This window comes from Symphodus melops (assembly GCF_947650265.1).
Source record: "Symphodus melops genome assembly, chromosome: 2".
In the NCBI taxonomy this organism is placed as follows: domain Eukaryota; kingdom Metazoa; phylum Chordata; class Actinopteri; order Labriformes; family Labridae; genus Symphodus; species Symphodus melops.
Window position 1 is genome coordinate 808,478 of NC_136692.1, and position 18,505 is coordinate 826,982.

At 46.5% G+C, this 18,505-nt stretch overlaps 3 protein-coding genes across 4 annotated transcripts; 2 read left to right on the forward strand and 1 right to left on the reverse strand.

Moving 5' to 3' along the window:
* Positions 1-1,445: 1,445 nt before the first annotated feature.
* On the reverse strand, positions 1,446-7,840 carry actr2a (actin related protein 2a). Of its 2 annotated transcripts, none has more exons than XM_079338403.1 (11): positions 7,705-7,840; positions 6,199-6,309; positions 5,906-6,121; positions 5,699-5,771; positions 5,469-5,605; positions 4,028-4,177; positions 3,809-3,954; positions 3,599-3,731; positions 2,790-3,122; positions 2,705-2,749; positions 1,446-2,621 (listed from the first exon to the last, which is right to left on the reverse strand). In XM_079338403.1, exons 1-9 carry the CDS (start codon positions 7,726-7,728, stop codon positions 2,952-2,954), a joined length of 1,161 nt encoding a protein of 386 aa, XP_079194529.1. In that variant the 5' UTR covers positions 7,729-7,840; the 3' UTR covers positions 1,446-2,621; positions 2,705-2,749; positions 2,790-2,951. The 2 variants fall into 2 exon arrangements, with proteins under 2 accessions (XP_079194529.1, XP_079194528.1); XM_079338402.1 differs by lacking the exon at positions 7,705-7,840 and adding an exon at positions 7,469-7,614.
* A 2,522-nt stretch (positions 7,841-10,362) lies between these two features.
* On the forward strand, positions 10,363-11,682 carry LOC306819964 (E3 ubiquitin-protein ligase TRIM21-like; the record flags this gene model as incomplete). The annotated part of the gene is made up of 1 exon (XM_079337591.1): positions 10,363-11,682. One exon carries the CDS (start codon positions 10,363-10,365, stop codon positions 11,680-11,682), a length of 1,320 nt encoding a protein of 439 aa, XP_079193717.1.
* A 2,595-nt stretch (positions 11,683-14,277) lies between these two features.
* On the forward strand, positions 14,278-18,420 carry LOC306820731 (ras-related protein ORAB-1-like). The gene is made up of 6 exons (XM_079338673.1): positions 14,278-14,488; positions 16,055-16,127; positions 16,282-16,377; positions 16,463-16,558; positions 18,089-18,312; positions 18,405-18,420. Coding segments are annotated over exons 1-6 (504 nt in total). The 5' UTR covers positions 14,278-14,474; the 3' UTR covers positions 18,406-18,420.
* Positions 18,421-18,505: the final 85 nt, after the last annotated feature.

Sequence of the window (18,505 nt, forward strand, 5' to 3'; positions counted from 1 at the left end):
ATAACAGGATTGAACATGGAGAGAGGTTAGAACGCAGAAAGCTTTACAGACCCATGCAGAGCTGGCTAAACACTGAAGCTACAGTGTCCACCAACATGCAGAGCTGGCTAAACACTGAAGCTACAGTGTCCACCACATGCAGAGCTGGCTAAACACTGAAGCTACAGTGTCCACCACATGCAGAGCTGGCTAAACACTGAAGCTACAGTGTCCACCACATGCAGAGCTGGCTAAACACTGAAGCTACAGTGTCCACCACATGCAGAGCTGGCTAAACACTGAAGCTACAGTGTCCACCACATGCAGAGCTGGCTAAACACTGAAGCTACAGTGTCCACCACATGCAGAGCTGGCTAAACACTGAAGCTACAGTGTCCACCACATGCAGAGCTGGCTAAACACTGAAGCTACAGTGTCCACCACATGCAGAGCTGGCTAAACACTGAAGCTACAGTGTCCACCACATGCAGAGCTGGCTAAACACTGAAGCTACAGTGTCCACCACATGCAGAGCTGTGTGAGAGGAGGGGGCGGAGCCAGACAGCTCTCTGTGATGATTAGAGTTTAGACTGCAGTACTCATTTTAAACACTAGGGGGCAGAGTGACAGACTGCTCCTTTAAAAGGTTAATCTTAACACGTTTGTTTAAATCAATCTAAATCACAGAAGCTGCAGGAGTGTCTCCAGCGTTTCTCACCTCAAATAAAACTGAAACTTTCCAAATGTCAAACTCTGTTTTTTTTATGTTACACTCCACATCTGTCCCTCAGGTGCATGCACTGTGACAGCCCTGTAACAGGTGTGTTTCCTCTGTCTGGGACTGCTGTTCTGCTTCTGTTTCAGGGCTTTGGCTCCCTCTGGTGGTCGGTCATGGTTCTCTCTCTCTCTCTCTCTCTCTGAGCAGCCAACATGAAACACCGTCGGCCATGCTCGACAGGCTGGAACACTCGCACATCTTTGTGTTTAGTTTCTGTGTCTTTGCAGAACATTCTCACAGGTTCTTCGGATCTACGTTACAGAACATTTGGATCGTTTTCCTGATGGATTAAAGTGTGCGTCTCCCGAGCTGAAAACATGAACCTTTCTAACTGCCTCTTCCTGACGGCCGTCTTTAACGATGCGTTCAGGTGCTGCTCGGATTGTTCCCAGTTTCCGGGTTGGGAAGTCGTTCTTCCGACTTCAGTGTGTTCACGTGGTTTCAGTTCATGAAGTCTGAATGTTGAAACAACAAACAGGATGAAAGAAGGAGGAGACGATTCTGACGTCAAGTCAGGCAGCGAATCAGAGACCTGTCTCATGAACGCATCACAATCCCGTAGAAGTCCTCGAGAACAAGAAGACACGAGAACAAGAAGACACGAGGACAAGAAGACACAAGGACAAGAAGACACGAGGACAAGAAGACACGAGGACAAGAAGACAAGAAGACACGAGGACACCAGGCGTCTACAAATCACTTTGCTTTATTTCAATCAGCTGTTTGGCATTTACGACAAAAACAAAACGTACAAAAACGACCGAAAAAAAAGACCCAGCAAAGAAGAGCTGCACTTGGCACTGTGTGTGTGTGTGTGTGTGTGTGTGTGTGTGTGTGTGTGTGTGTGTGTGGAGACGAAGAGGAGGAGGAGGAGGGGGGGAGGAGAGAGAGAGAGAGACAGAGAGAGAGAGAGAGAGAGAGAGAGAGAGAGAGAGAGATCGATCTCATTGGTTAAAGGTCACAGGACAACGTCCAGGCCAATGAGATCGCTCACAGTCCAAATCCTCCTCTTCTCCTGCTCCCCTGAACATGGACTTCCTCCTTAAACAGGTTTTTGGTCCCTAACGTCTGAACCAGGACCAGCAGGACCAGCCGGACCAGCAGGACCAGCAGGACCAGCTGATCCCTCGGTTCACACTTCACAGAGTAAAGTGAGCTGTGGAGAGCAGAAGACGATCCTGTGTGAGCGGCGGGAATGATACAGGAGAACAATCATGGTTAAGGAGAGAGAGAGAGAGAGAGAGAGAGAGAGAGAGAGAGAGAGAGAGAGAGAGAGAGAGAGAGAGAGAGAGAGAGAGACAGAGAGAGCGAGAGAGAGAGAGACAGAGAGAGAGAGAGAGAGAGAGAGAGAGAGAGAGAGAGAGAGAGAGAGAGAGAGCGAGAGAGAGAGACAGAGAGAGACAGAGAGAGAGGGAGAGAGAGAAATAAAAAAAACGAGCGAGAGAAGCGAGCAGAGCGTGAGTGGAGGGGAAACAGGAAGGAGCATCGTGTGGCGAGGAGCGGGACTGTGGTTTCACTTCCTCCCGGGTCACCGAGTTTAAAATCTTGTTTTGAAAGAACTGAATGTGACAGAAAAATTAAAACATCATGAAAGGTCTTCTGGGTCAACTTCAGAGAAACAGGAAGTGTGTGAAACAAGACCACCACAAACACTCCAAGAAGGTCAAATAAAGGTAGAGTCAGCAGCTTCTTCCTTCAAAATAAAATACAGACTTGTGTAGGGGCCTTCAAAATAAAATACAGACTTATGTAGGGACCTTCAAAATAAAATACAAACTTATGTAGGGACCTTCAAAATAAAATACAGATTTATGTAAGGACCTTCAAAATAAAATACAGACTTATGTAGGGATGTTCTGGTTGACTCGGGCCGTTTCAGCTGGTTTTAATGCTAAGCTAACCGTCTCCTCGCACCAATGAGAGATGATGTCATTCTCATCATCTTACGTGCACGTTTCCAAAAAATGTGGCGCTGCTCCTTTAAACTCGGCTCTGTTGTTCTGGGGTCAAACGCTGCTTTCACACGCCTCACCCCAAACTCCATCCATCCTCCCCTCTTTGCTTTGTGAGGCAAAGAGCGTCCCTCCGTAGACTTCATGGCGAGCGTTGCGTGGGTATCGGCGGGCGGCGGGGGCGGGGACTCGTCGTGGGGGGGGGGGGCGGGGGGGGGAGTGTTTTTGTTTTAGTTCCTGTTTTATCTGACGGTGACTCCGAGCTTCTCCAGCACGCGGGTCCCTTTCTCCTGGTACTCGTCCCGCGTCATCCAGAAGTTGTCCTTGTCCTTCATGATGTCGGCCAGCACGGCGCCGCCCAGGAACACCATGTGCTTACGGCGAGGCGGGTCCTCTATCCGGATCTTGAATTTCTGTGATTGAAAAAAAAAAAAAAAAAAAGAGCAGCAGAGATTTAATATAACCTCGGAGTGTTTTCACCTGGTCCACACGAGACCGGGCTTTAGCACCCTCTAGTGGCGAGCCAGCTAACTGCACACGATCAGGAGATCTCCGAAATATTCTTTCAGTCTTTGAAAACATCTAAATACTCTCAAACCCAGAACTCAGAAGAACCGGGCTCTGGGTCTACCTCGCACTCGGAAGACCTGCAAAGGGAGGCGACCAGAAGGGGTCTGAACCCTCTGAATGTCTAAGCTCCTCCCCCTCTCTAAGGCCGAGTCCAGAGGAAACTCATTTTAGCCGCTTGTATCACCACCCAGAGGTCATGACCTCAGGTGAGGATCGAAGCTCCGTCGAGACCACAACAGGATCTGGTGTCAGATCAGAACCAAGCGGAAAGTCGCTGACTCGTGTTTTCTCGCCGTCTTCGGCGTGGAGGTGAACTCACCGATAGCTTGTCGACGTCTCCCTTCAGCACGCGCTCCAGGTACAGCTGCTTCAGCTCCCGCTCCAGGCGGGACGGCAGGCCGGGGTACATGGTGGATCCTCCGGACAGGACGATGTGTTTGTAGAACTCGGACCTGGTGAGAGAGACAGAACCACGCGTGATGACACAGCTGATGACCTCATCGGCGTGATTTGAGGTGTGATCGCTCACCTGGTGTCGATGTCGGCGGCCTGGATGGTGTTAAAGAGCAGCTCGGCCACGCCCACTCCCTCCACGTTGATGAGGTGCGGTTGAAACAGCGCCTCGGGGGCTTCGAAGCGCTCCCCTCCCACCTTTATCACGCGCCCGTCTGGGAGCTGCACAAACACGACATCATGACCTCGTTCAAAACGCTGAGCGCCGCATGGCGAGCAGAGAAGAACAACTGACCGTGTACGACTCGACCAGCACGGTCGTCTCCAGCGCCAGCTTCTGCTCCTGCTCGATGTTGTAGCCCACGTAGCAAAGCTTCTCCTTCATCATCCTCACCGTCTCAAAGTCCGCCGAGTGGTTGAAGGCGTAACCACGCAGCAGCAGCAGCTATTGGACGAACACATGATGACATCACACACTGACCTGATGACATCACACACTGACCTGGTGACATCTCACACTGACCTGGTGACATCACACACTGACCTGGTGACATCACACAGTGACCTGATGACATCACACACTGACCTGGTGACATCTCACACTGACCTGGTGACATCACACACTGACCTGGTGACATCACACAGTGACCTGATGACATCACACACTGACCTGGTGACATCACACACTGACCTGATGACATCACACACTGACCTGGTGACATCACACACTGACCTGGTGACATCACACACTGACCTGATGACATCACACACTGACCTGGTGACATCACACACTGACCTGGTGACATCACACAGTGACCTGATGACATCACACACTGACCTGGTGACATCACACACTGACCTGGTGACATCACACACTGACCTGATGACATCACACACTGACCTGGTGACATCACACTGACCTGGTGACATCACACACTGACCTGATGACATCACACACTGACCTGGTGACATCACACACTGACCTGATGACATCACACACTGACCTGGTGACATCACACACTGACCTGATGACATCACACACTGACCTGGTGACATCACACACTGACCTGATGACATCACACACTGACCTGGTGACATCACACACTGACCTGATGACATCACACACTGACCTGGTGACATCACACACTGACCTGATGACATCACACACTGACCTGATGACATCACACACTGACCTGGTGACATCACACACTGACCTGGTGACATCACACTGACCTGGTGACATCACACTGACCTGATGACATCACACACTGACCTGGTGACATCACACACTGACCTGATGACATCACACACTGACCTGGTGACATCACACACTGACCTGATGACATCACACACTGACCTGGTGACATCACACACTGACCTGATGACATCACACACTGACCTGATGACATCACACACTGACCTGATGACATCACACACTGACCTGATGACATCACACACTGACCTGATGACATCACACACTGACCTGGTGACATCACACTGACCTGGTGACATCACACACTGACCTGGTGACATCACACACTGACCTGATGACATCACACACTGACCTGGTGACATCACACACTGACCTGGTGACATCACATAAATACTTCCTCTCTCTGGTTTCTGACTTTATCCTTTCAAAATAAAAGCCTCAAAGCAAATCTTAATAAAAATACAAACAACGCGTGTCATGGAAAAGTGAACTTGACCTTCGACGACCTCGGCCTGCGGCTCACCTTGATGAGGTAGCGTGTGATGTCCCTTCCTGCGATGTCCAGACGGCGGGTCAGATGTGGCAGAGAGAAACCTTCGTACACGGGACAGATGTGAGTCACGCCGTCGCCGGAGTCCACCACCACGCCGGTCAGCAGTCCTGATGGAAGAAAAGGGCGGGAAAAACAACTCGTGTGGTTATCGGACCGCATCGACCCTGAAGCCACAGCAGCTCTGACACGTTACAACGCACCTTGAGCGTAGAGCGTGAGGACGGCCTGGATGGCGATATAAACTCCCGTGAACTGGTACGTCTCAAACATCACCTGACAGGAGAAACCAAGAGCGTCCGTTAACCAGCAGATCAAACGAAGCGGACTCTGGGGTCTCACGCTCAGATCTGTTACCCAGGTCCGTAATAACGTGAAACCACCCAGAACACCTGGGCGTCCCCGCTCACCTCGATGATCTTCTCGCGGTTCTTCATGGGGTTCATGGGCGGCTCGGTCAGCAGGATCTTGCAGTCTCGTGAGGTGATGTTGAGTTTCTCGGGGCCGAACGTGTAGTCCCACAGGTGCTTCATGTCGTCCCAGTTCCTCACGATGCCATTCTCCATCGGGTAGTTCACCTCCAGCATGGAGCGCAGCTCGCTGGCCTCGTCGCCCACCATCAGGTCCTGCACCAGATCACAGGTCATCAGACTGACGGGCTCACTTTGGACCAGCACAGAGGATCATTTATCTACTAGCTTACCTTGATTTCAATGTTGCCGACTTTAGCGGTGGAGCGGATGATCGGCCGGCCGACCAGCGCCGGGAAAATGTGCTCGGGGAAGTTGGATCCTGCATAGCCGCACTTCACGAACTACAGAGGAATAAAAAACAAGAAGATGAAGAATGTTTCAGGATACCAGAGCTTTTCTTAAAGGAGCAGTATGTAGCTCCGCCCCCTAGTGTTTAAAATGAGTACTGCAGTCTAAACTCTAATCATCACAGAGAGCTGGCTCCGCCCCCTCCTCTCACACAGCTCTGCATGTGGTGGACACTGTAGCTTCAGTGTTTAGCCAGCTCTGCATGTGGTGGACACTGTAGCTTCAGTGTTTAGCCAGCTCTGCATGGGTCTGTAAAGCTTTCTGCGTTCTAACCTCTCTCCATGTTTCATCTCCAACATTGATCCTAGTTTGAGCAGCTTTCTGCTGCTGGAGCTTATTAGAAACATGCAGAGGCTTTTTAGCTCGGGTACAATCACTTCTATCTGAAGCAGTTCCACTGCCCGCTTCCATCGCTGCAACACCTGTTCACCTGATAACTGCTCTCATATCTGGCAAACCCAGGGGCGTCCAAAACGGCCTTCAAAGCCCCGCCTACCTTCTCTGGTCCAATCAGATCCAGAGCATTCAGGAGCAGAATCTAAAGTTAGAAGGAGGACATACTGGCTGCTGCATTGTTGTCAGAGAAGCTTCAACACAGCAGGTTTCCTTCATGATCACACAGGAAGAGAGCAGCTCTCTGATTGGCTGATTGATCACACAGGAAGAGAGTAAAGTATTTAAAGTATTTCTTATGGACTCTCTCCTCTTCTTTTATTTGTGTTTTATTTTTAAGCTTCAGCACTTTTTGAAGCCGTCGAGTGTTTGCTGTGAAGAAGCAGAGCTGAGTCTACTTCCTGTCAGTCAGGGCTTCATTCAGCAGATTTGACAAGTTTCCTTACATGGAAGAACTGCCTCCACTTCCTCAATCAAAGCCTCACGCATGCGCACTGGCTCACTTCGCTTTTTCCTGTCGAAGCCGGGCTTCATTGAACGTTACAATAACAACATAAAAGATATAAACAATGCAGCGTGTGTGCTGCTCATCATCATGAATGAGCTGAGTCCAGCTGACAGACACATTCCTGCCCAGCCAGGAGAGCTAGCGCGTTAGCATCCCCTGTCACTTCCTGTTTCTACACTTCCATTCGTTTCCTTTTTTTTTAAAGTAAACATCCGGGACATTTAACCGTGTCGTCCACACTCACTACTCACCCCTGTTCCGTTGTCACAAACTACCACCTTTCTCCCTTGACTGTCCATTTCTGTTCCCTGAATTCAGCAGACGCCTCCCCTCTGCCTGCACACCAGCTAACTTCAAGCTAACTAACACAACGGAAACAGCGCAACTGCTATTTCCGTCGGGAAAATCCTTCAGAATAAAAGCTGAATCGAAGAGCGTCAGAATCAGAAACACATAAAAGGTGACATACTGGCAAGAGTCTACTGACCCACAACATGTGAAATAAATCCATCCAGTCGTTTGTTTGTGGTCTACAGAAGTCTGACTACACAGAGAAAAATGCTCCGTTTTAAATGTGCTCTCCTTGTGATGTCACAGTGGGATTCTGGTAAAAGATAAAATCCCCTCCCCTCTCCTGGTATCTTCACCCATGGACTCCATCTCCAGCCTAGAGCTAAACTTTGGAGCAGTTACGGCATTTTTATCCTCTCTACTTGGAAAACTCAGGGGGCGGGGCTTATTGCATTTAAAGAGACACACACACCAAAACAGATCAGTCAGGGAGAGCTGGTTTCTACAGGGTCACAAACCTCCTCTGCTGCTTGATTCATGTTATATTTGGACCAAAGCTCAGAAACACAGGTGTTTTATTTAGAGCACACAGGGACTGTTTGAAAAGGTGGGAAAGGGAGACAATACATCCTCTTTAATAATCTGGAAGGTGAAATGTGTTAGTAACAGTAGATCTTAAACACGATATAAGTTAAAAGTCTAGAAATATATAAGATTCTGTTGAATCAATTTGTTGACATTCAAGATTCCTGTCTTGGGTTCTGAATAGTCAACAGTGAGCCTCACTGGAACAACTAAAGGTTAGAATACAGTGAAAACGCCCATTGCCAAAAAACTACAACCCCCATGATTCCAGTGCGCTGGTATTTCCGGGTTAAGTTTTGGCTGACAGCCATATTTGAAGGGCCGGGTGAGCTGTCAGCGTTAGACGGGGGAAGCTAAGCTAACGTTTGCTCGTGGAACACAATGTAAGGGTAGAAAGACTAGAAATATATATAAAATATGAGATTCTGTTGAATCCATTTTATGATGTTGTAGAATGTTCCTTTTATCAAAGAGTGAGGAGATCTATTCAATAAAAAAACTTCAAGATCGATCTGGTCTCAGTGAGTATTTATTCAAAGGCAGAATCAGCGGTCGAAAGGCTTGTTCTCTCATACGGTGTGGAGAGAAAAAGGCCACGAGAAAAGGAAAACGTGATTCTTTATACATTCCAGATCTCTTCCTTATCATGTCACAACACGATAACTGTTTACTTGGCAGTGTACAATCGGTCGAAGTACTGTACATGCAGTGTTCGGAGACATTTTAACACATTTATATGACAGATTATATGAGACATGTATAGTACACGTAGTGTAAAATTTTCCATTACGATGACATTAAAGGTTCCTGTCTTGGAATCTCAACAGTCATCAGGGAGCCTCACGTTAAACACAAAGAAAGGTTAGTCAAACAGGAAAGTCTAACAGCAAAACAAAGTAAATAATAAAAGGGACGAGCTTAAAGTAGTGAGAGTGAGAGTGTTGACGAGAAGCAGAGGACTCTCTCTGTTTCTTCAAAGCAATTTCTGTTTGGTTCTGCATTTTTATTCTCTCTAGTGAAGGAGCAATGGATAGGAGTCTACTGGGGAAAACTCAGGGGGCGGGGTCATTGCATTTCACTCTATTGTCTTTGACACTTCGTGCTAATCTGCTCCTCAATAGTTGGGTACTTTAATGGCAATCACCCTAATCACTCCTGGTTTCACCTTATTGTTTTGGACACTTAATGCTAATCCCTGCTCCTTTATGTTGCTGAGCACTTTAATGGCCCAGTCTGCATCCCTGCATTGACTGTTTAATGACTGTACTCACACCTCTGGCACTACCTCAAACACCTCTGTACATGCACATGGAACTAGTTTCTAGAAGGTCAGCACTTTGTTTCTAAGGCTCTTTAACTGTTTACAGGTCTCTTTTAATCAGCACATGTTTTTCTCTCCTTCACAGGTTATGTACATTATGCTATATAAGTTTTAAGTCTAATGCTAATGCTAACTGCACAGGTTTAACCTGTAATTATGTTTACTCTTAGTCACATAGGGGCTGCTAAATCTTGTTTGGGGATTATTGTATTCAGAGGGGAGGGGGACAGCGGGTGTGTATTGTAACTAATGTATCACACATGTATCTATTTAAAGAGACACACACCAAAACGGAGCGTTCAGAGAGAGCTGGTTTCTACAGGGTCACAAACCTCCTCTGCTGCTTGATTCATGTTATATTTGGACCAAAGCTCAGAAACACAGGTGTTTTATTTAGAGCACACAGGGACTGTTTGAAAAGGTGGGAAAGGGGGATAATATGTCCTCTTCAATAATCCGGGGGGTGAAATGTGGTCGTAGATCTTAAACATGACATACAAGTAGAAGGTCTAGAAATATATAAGATTCTGTTGAATGCATTTAAGGACATCAACGGTTCCTGTCTTGGGTTGTTAAGAGCAAACAGTGAGCTTCACGTTTATAAACAAACAAAGGTTAGAAAACAGTCAAACAGGAAAGTCAACAGCACAACAAAGTAAACAATAAAAGAGACAAGCTTAAAGTAAGTCGAGCAGGAAGCTCAGTCAGGGTGTTGACGAGACGCAGATAACTCTCTCTGTTTCTTCAAAGCAATTTATACAATCTTCGTGCTAAACTTCACAAGCTTGTCCGACTGACGGAGGTGAGTACAGCTGATCACCTGTTGAGTTTCTGCACTCCATAGATTTCTTCATGGGTCCTTTGTTTCTAGAAGAAGGTAACCTTTAACAGGGGAGGTTTTGCCAATGACTGAAATTCCTTATTTCCCCAACAGACTTTTATTTTGATATGGCTGCTGCAAACTATCATCAGTCTGAGGATCACTTTCTCTGCTCCATCTGTCTGGATGTGTTCAATGATCCTGTCACCATACCATGTGGACACAACTTCTGCAAAACCTGCATCACCAAACACTGGAACACCAGCGACCAGTACAGCTGTCCAATCTGTAATGAAGCTTTTACTAAAAGACCTAAACTGAGGGTCAACGCTTTGTTCTCTGAGATGGTCGGTCAGTTCAGAGACAAAGCTCTGAAAGAAGAATATGAAGAAAAGAAGGCAGAGCTGCAGGAGACAGAGGCTGACATTCAGCAGATGATCCAGAAAAGACGAGTGAAGATTCAGGAGATCAAACACTCAGTGGACCTCAGTAAGGACGATGCAGACAGAGAGATGGCAGAAGGTGTTCGAGTCTTCACCGCTCTGAAGGAGTCTGTTGAGAGAGGCCAGGCCGAGTTCATCCACACGATGGAAAAGAAGCTGAAAACAACAGAGAAACAGGCCGACGCTTTCATCAAAGAGCTGGAGCAGGAAATCTGTGAGCTGATGAAGAGGAGCACTGATGTGCAGCAGCTCTCACGCTCTGAAGACCACCTCCATCTAATCCAGACAGTCCAGTCTGTTAACTCTGCTCCACCCACCAAAGACTGGACAGAGGTTCATGTCTGTCAACCACTTTATGAGGGGACTGTGAGGAAAGCTGTGGCTCAGCTGGAGGAGACTCTCAGTGAAGAGATGAAGAAGTTGGATCAAGCTGAGCTGAAGAGAGTCCAGCAGTATGATGTGGATGTAACTCTTGATCCTGATACAGCTCATCCTGATCTCATCCTGTCTGATGATGGGAAACAAGTTCATGATAGTGATGTGAGGAAGAATCTACCCAACAACCCACAGAGATTCTCTCTTTGTGTTGGTGTTTTAGGAAAGCAGAGTTTCTCTTCAGGCAGATTTTACTTTGAGGTTCAGGTTAAAGGAAAGACTGATTGGGATTTAGGAGTGGTCAGAGAGTCCATCAACAGGAAGGGATTAGTCACAGCCAGTCTTAAGAAAGATTTCTGGATTATATATTTGAGAAATGGAAATGAGTACAGAGCCTGTGCTGGCCCTCCAGTCCGTCTGTCTCTGAAGAGTCCTCCTGAGAAGGTGGGGGTGTTTGTGGATTATGAGGAGGGTCTGGTCTCCTTTTATGACGTGGACTCTGCAGCTCTGATCTACTCCTTTACAGACTGCTCCTTCACTGAGAAACTCTTCCCTTACTTCAGTCCTAGTCTTAATGAAGGAGGTGAAAACTCTGCCCCTCTGATCATCTGTCCTCTTGGGCCTCGCTGAAACTGTCTGATTACATAAAGTTTGTTGCCCCAGGGGGCAAAAAAAAGGGGTTTCTGATTTCTTGTGATTATACTAGATTCTGTTTTTCTATGTTTATTGGAAGAAATAAAAGGGATGGAAAAAATCTTGGATGTGAGTTGTCTTCTATGAACTTGTAAAGATTGTTTGAATGTGGAGAGAAACATTTCCACTATTGTTTCTAAGTACATGACGACAAAAACTCTTCCTTCTCTTCTGATTCATTTCTCTCATGTCTGGCTCTAATCCTTTTCGGCACAGTTGCAGGTAGAGGCAGCGCCGCCCCTCCCTAGACATCATAAAAAGGCATAGCAGTAATTCCTGCAAGTGGGTTGACTAAAAGTTATGAGAAGCTTCCTGTTAAATCGACTAGTATAGTTTTGTGTTCTAAAAACCAGGACGTGAGTTAGCATGTTAGCGCCATGGGTTCTAACTTCTAAAAGTCAATGTGGATTTTGAATGTGTCTGTGGTTAACACAAGCTGAAGAAATGTAGACGTTTTGTTAGGCGAGATAAACTACGTTAGCAAAGACCCCAGTTGTGAATTTTAAAGTTTTTACGCTAAGTATAAATGGCAGTTGCTAACAAGTAGCTAGCTGAAACTACAGTGGTTGTCATGGAGACATTAAACGTCATCACGCCGGGAACTCTCTCCCTAATCCTCCTTACAGCCTCTAGTCATGTTTTTCAATGTTCTTGTAAATATTAGGTTAATAAACAACTTATTAAGCTAACGTTTAGCTAGCTTGTCAAATCCGCTGATTAGATCAATGAAGCATAACGGTCGTGACATCAAAATAAACCGACCGCGGTGTAGTTAGCTTGCAGCATAACGTTAGCTTTTTACTTCTCTGGGCTGCATTAACTCTTCAAACTTCATAAACATGATGTTCATCTGTAAAGATTATCCTGCTGAACTAAACAGCTACACATCAGAAACGTCTGACACAGAGATTATTTTCAGCAATGATCCAAAATCCCAGAGGTGAATTTTCGTAGGAACCACTATCTATCTATCTATCTATCTATCTATCTATCTATCTATCTATCTATCTATCTATCTATCTATCTATCTATCTATCTATCTATCTATCTATCTATCTATCTACACTTGCACTATATATGTGTATATATACATATATACATACACATATATATTCATGTGTGTGTGTATACACACACTTGCACTTGAGAGAGAGGACAGTTCTCGTCAAAGAAACAATGTTTAGTTTGATTTAGTAGTGCCCTATTTTGCCTCATTCACTTGGCTATTACTGCCCCCTAGTGGGAATTCAGTACACACACAGTGTGTAGAATAACTGATTGTGATGAAGATTATTAAAGTCATGTGATGATGCTGTTAAATAGACTGACTGTAGACGGAATAAAGGAGCTCTGCAGGCTTCATCTTAACACTTCGCCAATTTACCATGCCTCCAAAATGTACGTACGCATGGGTCAGAGTTTCCTTACATATTTTACCGTCATGGTTTTTTTTTATAAAGATCACAAACTTTACGTGGGAAAGGGCAAGTACGAACTGAACTGGCCCTCCCGTCTGTCCAGTCTCTTCCTGTCTCTCTCAGACCGCTGCATAGAAAAGATACATCCGTCCATCCATACATCCATCCATCCATCCGTCCGTCCGTCCATCCATACATCCGTCCGTCCGTCCGTCCGTCCATCCGTCCATCCATCCATACGTCTATACGTCCATCCATCCGTCCGTCCATCCGTCCATCCGTCCGTCCGTCCATCCGTCCGTCCGTCCATCCGTCCATCATCCATCCATCCATCCATCCATCCATACATCCATCCGTCCATCATCCATCCATACATCCATCCATCCATACATACATAGAACCACTGTCCCCCTCCCTTCTGTATATAATAAACTCAAAACAAGATTAAAAATAAACAAATTATGAATGAAATCTGTGTAATTAAAAAATGGAGTCATAAAAAGACATGTACATCACTTGTGCAGGAAATAAAATATATGTGCTTTTGAACAGTTAAGGAAGCTCAGAGCAGTTGTAAACAGACATTGGTGCATGACAAGTGAAGAGTGTTTACCTGCTTGAAGTATTTGTTGTTTATGCATGCACAGTGGTGTTTGAGGTGGGGGTAGTGCACAAGGCGTGGAGACAGACATTGTGGATGTGTGGATGCAAATTTAAATGCAGATTAAAGTGATTGTCATTAAAGTGTCCAAACATGAAAGGTGCAAAAATAAAGTTATGACAAAATAATGGCTTAAAAAGCCTACATTTAAATACTAATAACTAATCATTTTTGATACTTTGACATATCATCTTTTGGATTGGATTGCTCTAACAGTATTTTGTTGTACTTGTTCAATGACAATAAATCTTAATAATTAAAAATATATATTAATTATTTTAATAATATGGAAGCCTACATATTGTACTTGTAACCCGCTGCTCACTTTGTGCAGTGAAACCTTCTTTGAAAAGTTACGTTCAACTTCCATTTTTGTATTTTACAAATCGTGTTGTTTTCGCTATGAAGAGCTGTGAAAACGCCCATTGCTAAAAGACTACAACCCCCATGTTTCCAGTGCGCTGGTATTTCCGGGTGAGGTTTTGCTGACAGCCATATTTGATTCGATTACGCTGTTCTGGTTGCGACAACCAGTTTAGCCAGTTCTTGACAAATAAAAAAACGGATCTTATTTTTCTGAGGCCAGCGTTAGAGAGCGACGGTATCCAGCTGCATTCACAGGAACGACACTTCACCACCTGTAGTCAACGATGAATCCCGAATAGTAAGTGCGGATCTTGATGTCGGTTTTTTTTGACAGGTCAGGGTGAGCTGTCAGCGCTAGCTGGGGGAAGCTAAGCTAAGTTAAGCTAACGTTAGCTCGTCAGCTGCTTTGTCTCCGCTGCTAGCTTATCGAGCTTTGGCCGGGTGTACGCACAGTCGAGTGACAGCGTTGATGTTGAACACATAACACGTTTTTTTAGCCGTTTCTTATTGATATATCACCGATTAAATCGACGAACTGTCCGTAGTCCGGCTGCGATGTTTTTCAGCTCGCGCATCGGACGAGTAACAGAAGCGGCTAACGGCTAGCATGCTAACCGAGGAGCTAGCACTACGTAGCGTTACCTGACACTGTTTGTGATTTTGTTATTCAGGGTGTTTGCTCGGTTAGAGACGGGGTGACAGGTGAGGACACGGAAACTAAAACAGTAATAAAAACACCTGAATGCCTCACAGGTGGTTTAACTTTAATTTAAGTGTTTTTATTTCGACCGTAAACAGGAAGTTACCAAATCTTCTCCCGATGTGGAGTTAGTGAGGTAATGTGTTACACAACCTAACGAATAAATACATTATGGACTCATATATGTATATATATATATGCATGTGCTGTTTTTACTTTACAAAAGTCTTTTGATTCTTTAAATGTCAGGTAAACAGGAAGGATATTTCACAACCTGTTCCCCCAGTTTCCAAGGTGACACCCAAAATACACCTGAAAATAGGGAATCAAAATAATAAAGCTTTGTAGAGGGTCAATTAATTACATAACAAAAAGCTTTGTAAAGAGAGCAGGTCCAGACTGTCATGTTTGTTATATTATTCCCAAATATTCACCAAGAACTGACACTGAGCGACATTTAATAAAGTTACAGTGAAGAAGAAAAACAGACTTTCAGACTCATGATGAACAGACGGAAACATGGAGCTCCTCAAAACGTGTAAAGTTTCTAAATCCACTCTGATCCTGTGTTTGATCATGTCTATAAACCCCTCTATTTCAGCCCTGCTCAGAACAGGCTGTTTCTGTGTCTGTAGCTTTAAATATGTAAATGAGCTGTGTCTGACCACGCCCCCTCTCTGGAAGGGCTCGGGTGTACTCGCTGCTTTCTGGCTCCATGTCCTATTGTTTACGTGAGAAGGCAGACTCAGAGGGCAGAACAAACACCTAGCTGTGGGAGTGTCACCCACCTGGGGGAGGGGCTACTGCCCTTTGTGATGTCATGAAGGGAACATCTCCAAACGGCCTGTTTGAGCAGGCAGAAGACGGAGAGGATGGACTTTTCTCATCACTGGGGGGTTTGTAGAGACAGACTGGAGACACATGTTAGAGTTAGAGGAACATGGTGAAGAGGATTTTATTAATGTGACCTTTAACACGCGTTTCATTGTCAGGGGTCAGAAGGTCAGAAGGTTAGGTCGTCCTGCATGTATGAAGGCTAGAAGGGCTTAAACACACCAACTTTTATGAAATGAAACTGAGCATGAGTCTGTTAATATTGTTGCCTCACTGTTGTTTTTGGAATAATTTGTCATTAACTTCTTTCTTCTTCTTCTTCTCTCGCAGTGACTATTTATTCAAGCTGCTCCTGATCGGTGACTCTGGCGTCGGAAAGTCTTGTCTCCTTCTCCGGTTTGCAGTAAGTGTCTGCGTTTGAGCCGCTCTTACGTAACACACACTTTTTTTATGTTTTTATTCTCCTTGCCCGTCAGCGCTGCGACGGTTTATAACCCTGCAGGTGTCCTATCTTCCTCTCAGCCGCCTCGCGTTCATGTGTGTTGTTTTCTCGTTAGGATGACACGTACACAGAGAGCTACATCAGCACCATCGGCGTGGACTTCAAGATCAGGACCATCGAGCTGGACGGGAAGACCATAAAACTGCAGATTGTAAGCAGAGCGTGCGGTGATAAGAAGCGATAACACGGTGACTCTGTCTGCAGCACTGACTCTTCTTTGTGTTCTTCTTCTTCAGTGGGACACGGCTGGTCAGGAGCGTTTCCGCACCATCACGTCCAGTTACTACAGAGGAGCTCACGGCATCATCGTCGTCTACGACGTGACGGATCAGGTCGGTGCTTCTCCCGTATCCACAACGATGATCTTAACCTCTTATGTCCTGAATAACATGCAGAGAGAATCACTCCCATGATTCCCCGCCTGCCTCATCCTCGTCTTTTCTTGTTTTGTCTGAGCGCCCCCTGGAGGCGGAGTCTAAACTGTGCCTGCAAGATAATCTGAGAGTTTCGGGAAACTTTTTCTATATTGCTAGAAACGTGAAAGTGCTCTCCGGTGTTACGGTTTAAAGTGTGACCGTGTCATCTGGTGACTTTCACCTGAATGTGTCCGTGTGCTAACGGATGTGTGCTAACGGATGTGTGCTAACGGATGTGTGCTAACGGATGTGAGCTAACGGATGTGTGCTAACGGATGTGTGCTAACGGATGTGTGCTAACGGACGCCTCTCTGTCTAAAGCGTATTTTTAATGATGAAGGACTGAACAGAGAGGCGTTTGTTGGGAGGCTCTCAGTCTGAAAGTCATCAGTTAGCACGGTCACTCTTTTCACCGTAACACCAGAACGTCACTTCATACGACGCTCAGATTTCCAGAAGAATCCCCGTGAACATCACAGCGTCCACAGGCTCCTCCTCTCTGGGTTTACTGTCAAACATTGTGCAGAAGAAGAAGAAGAACCCGGGCTCGTCTCAGCAGCTGATTTCACTTTAAAGGTGGAGACTGATAACTTGTCTGTAGCGTGCGGCGGCGTGACGTCACATGAAATCTATTAATATCTTATTTACTAAAAAAAAAACAAGACTGGAGAGGTTTATTTATAAAGCGAGACGACTCAGAGGAGACATCAGAGACATGAAACGCCACGCGGCGGAGAAAGGAAGAGGAGGAGTCAGGTCAGAGGGGGCCGGCACACAGAGACCCGGCGCAGCGCTCAGACGCCGTTTAAAGACCGTTTAATAAAAGGACACGGAGCCGCCTCGCCCTCAGAGGTCACGCTGTAGCTCGCCCACGTCACAGTGAGGGAGTGAGCTCTGCAGATGTAAGAAGTGTCATCACAGGCAGAACGAGACGCCACGCCCTGTTGACTCACCGCCACGCCCACACGAGGTGTGTTTGGATTATCAGCAGGAGGAGCGAGGCGCCAACCACATGACTTCAAACGTTTCTTTACCGCCCTCCGAGTCTTTCCCTGCCTCCACAGCGAGCGCCGCCGTCCGTCTCCCAGGACGCTGCAGCCACACGCCAAGCTGCTCAGAACACATCAACCAGACAGGAAGTCAAAAAAGAAGACACACAGACAGATACCTTTCAAAATAAAAGGTCAAGACTCCAGATCGTATTTTCCATCAACATGAGCAGCTCGTCCTCAGAGAGACAAAGACGCCATGTGAGCTGAGGAGGCGGGCCCTGGGTCACCGGCGTGCAGGACGCTACAAACGCCACGTGTCAGCGAGAACGCCAGTGTCCCGCCCTCGTACCGCGTGAATCGACCACGCTTTAACGCTGTGACTGTATTTGTTCCTGAAGGTGTCTGTTGTCGTGGCGTTCCGTCTCTAACGTCGTGTTTTGTCTCCCGTCCTCAGGAGTCCTTCAACAACGTCAAACAGTGGCTGCAGGAGATCGACCGCTACGCCAGCGAGAACGTCAACAAGCTGCTGGTCGGCAACAAGTGTGACCTCACCACCAAGAAGGTGGTGGACTACACCACGGCCAAGGTGAGACCTGCTGGTTCACACACACAGCTCACGGCGAGGGGGCGGGGCAAGGGGGCGGGGCGCCGTCCTCCGAGGTTGAGTTCTGCTCGCTGGTGGTGGTCACATCTTTGTCCCGTCGTACTTTCTTATTGGCTTTTGTTTGGGTGCCATGCGTACCGATCTGACCATAAAGGGGCGGAGCTAGACACACTGCAGTCCGTTGATTGGCCGGATGAATCATCACTTCCTGTGCGACAGCTGTGATGAAGGGCGATCTTCAACGATCCTGTGGATTTAAATCTGTTT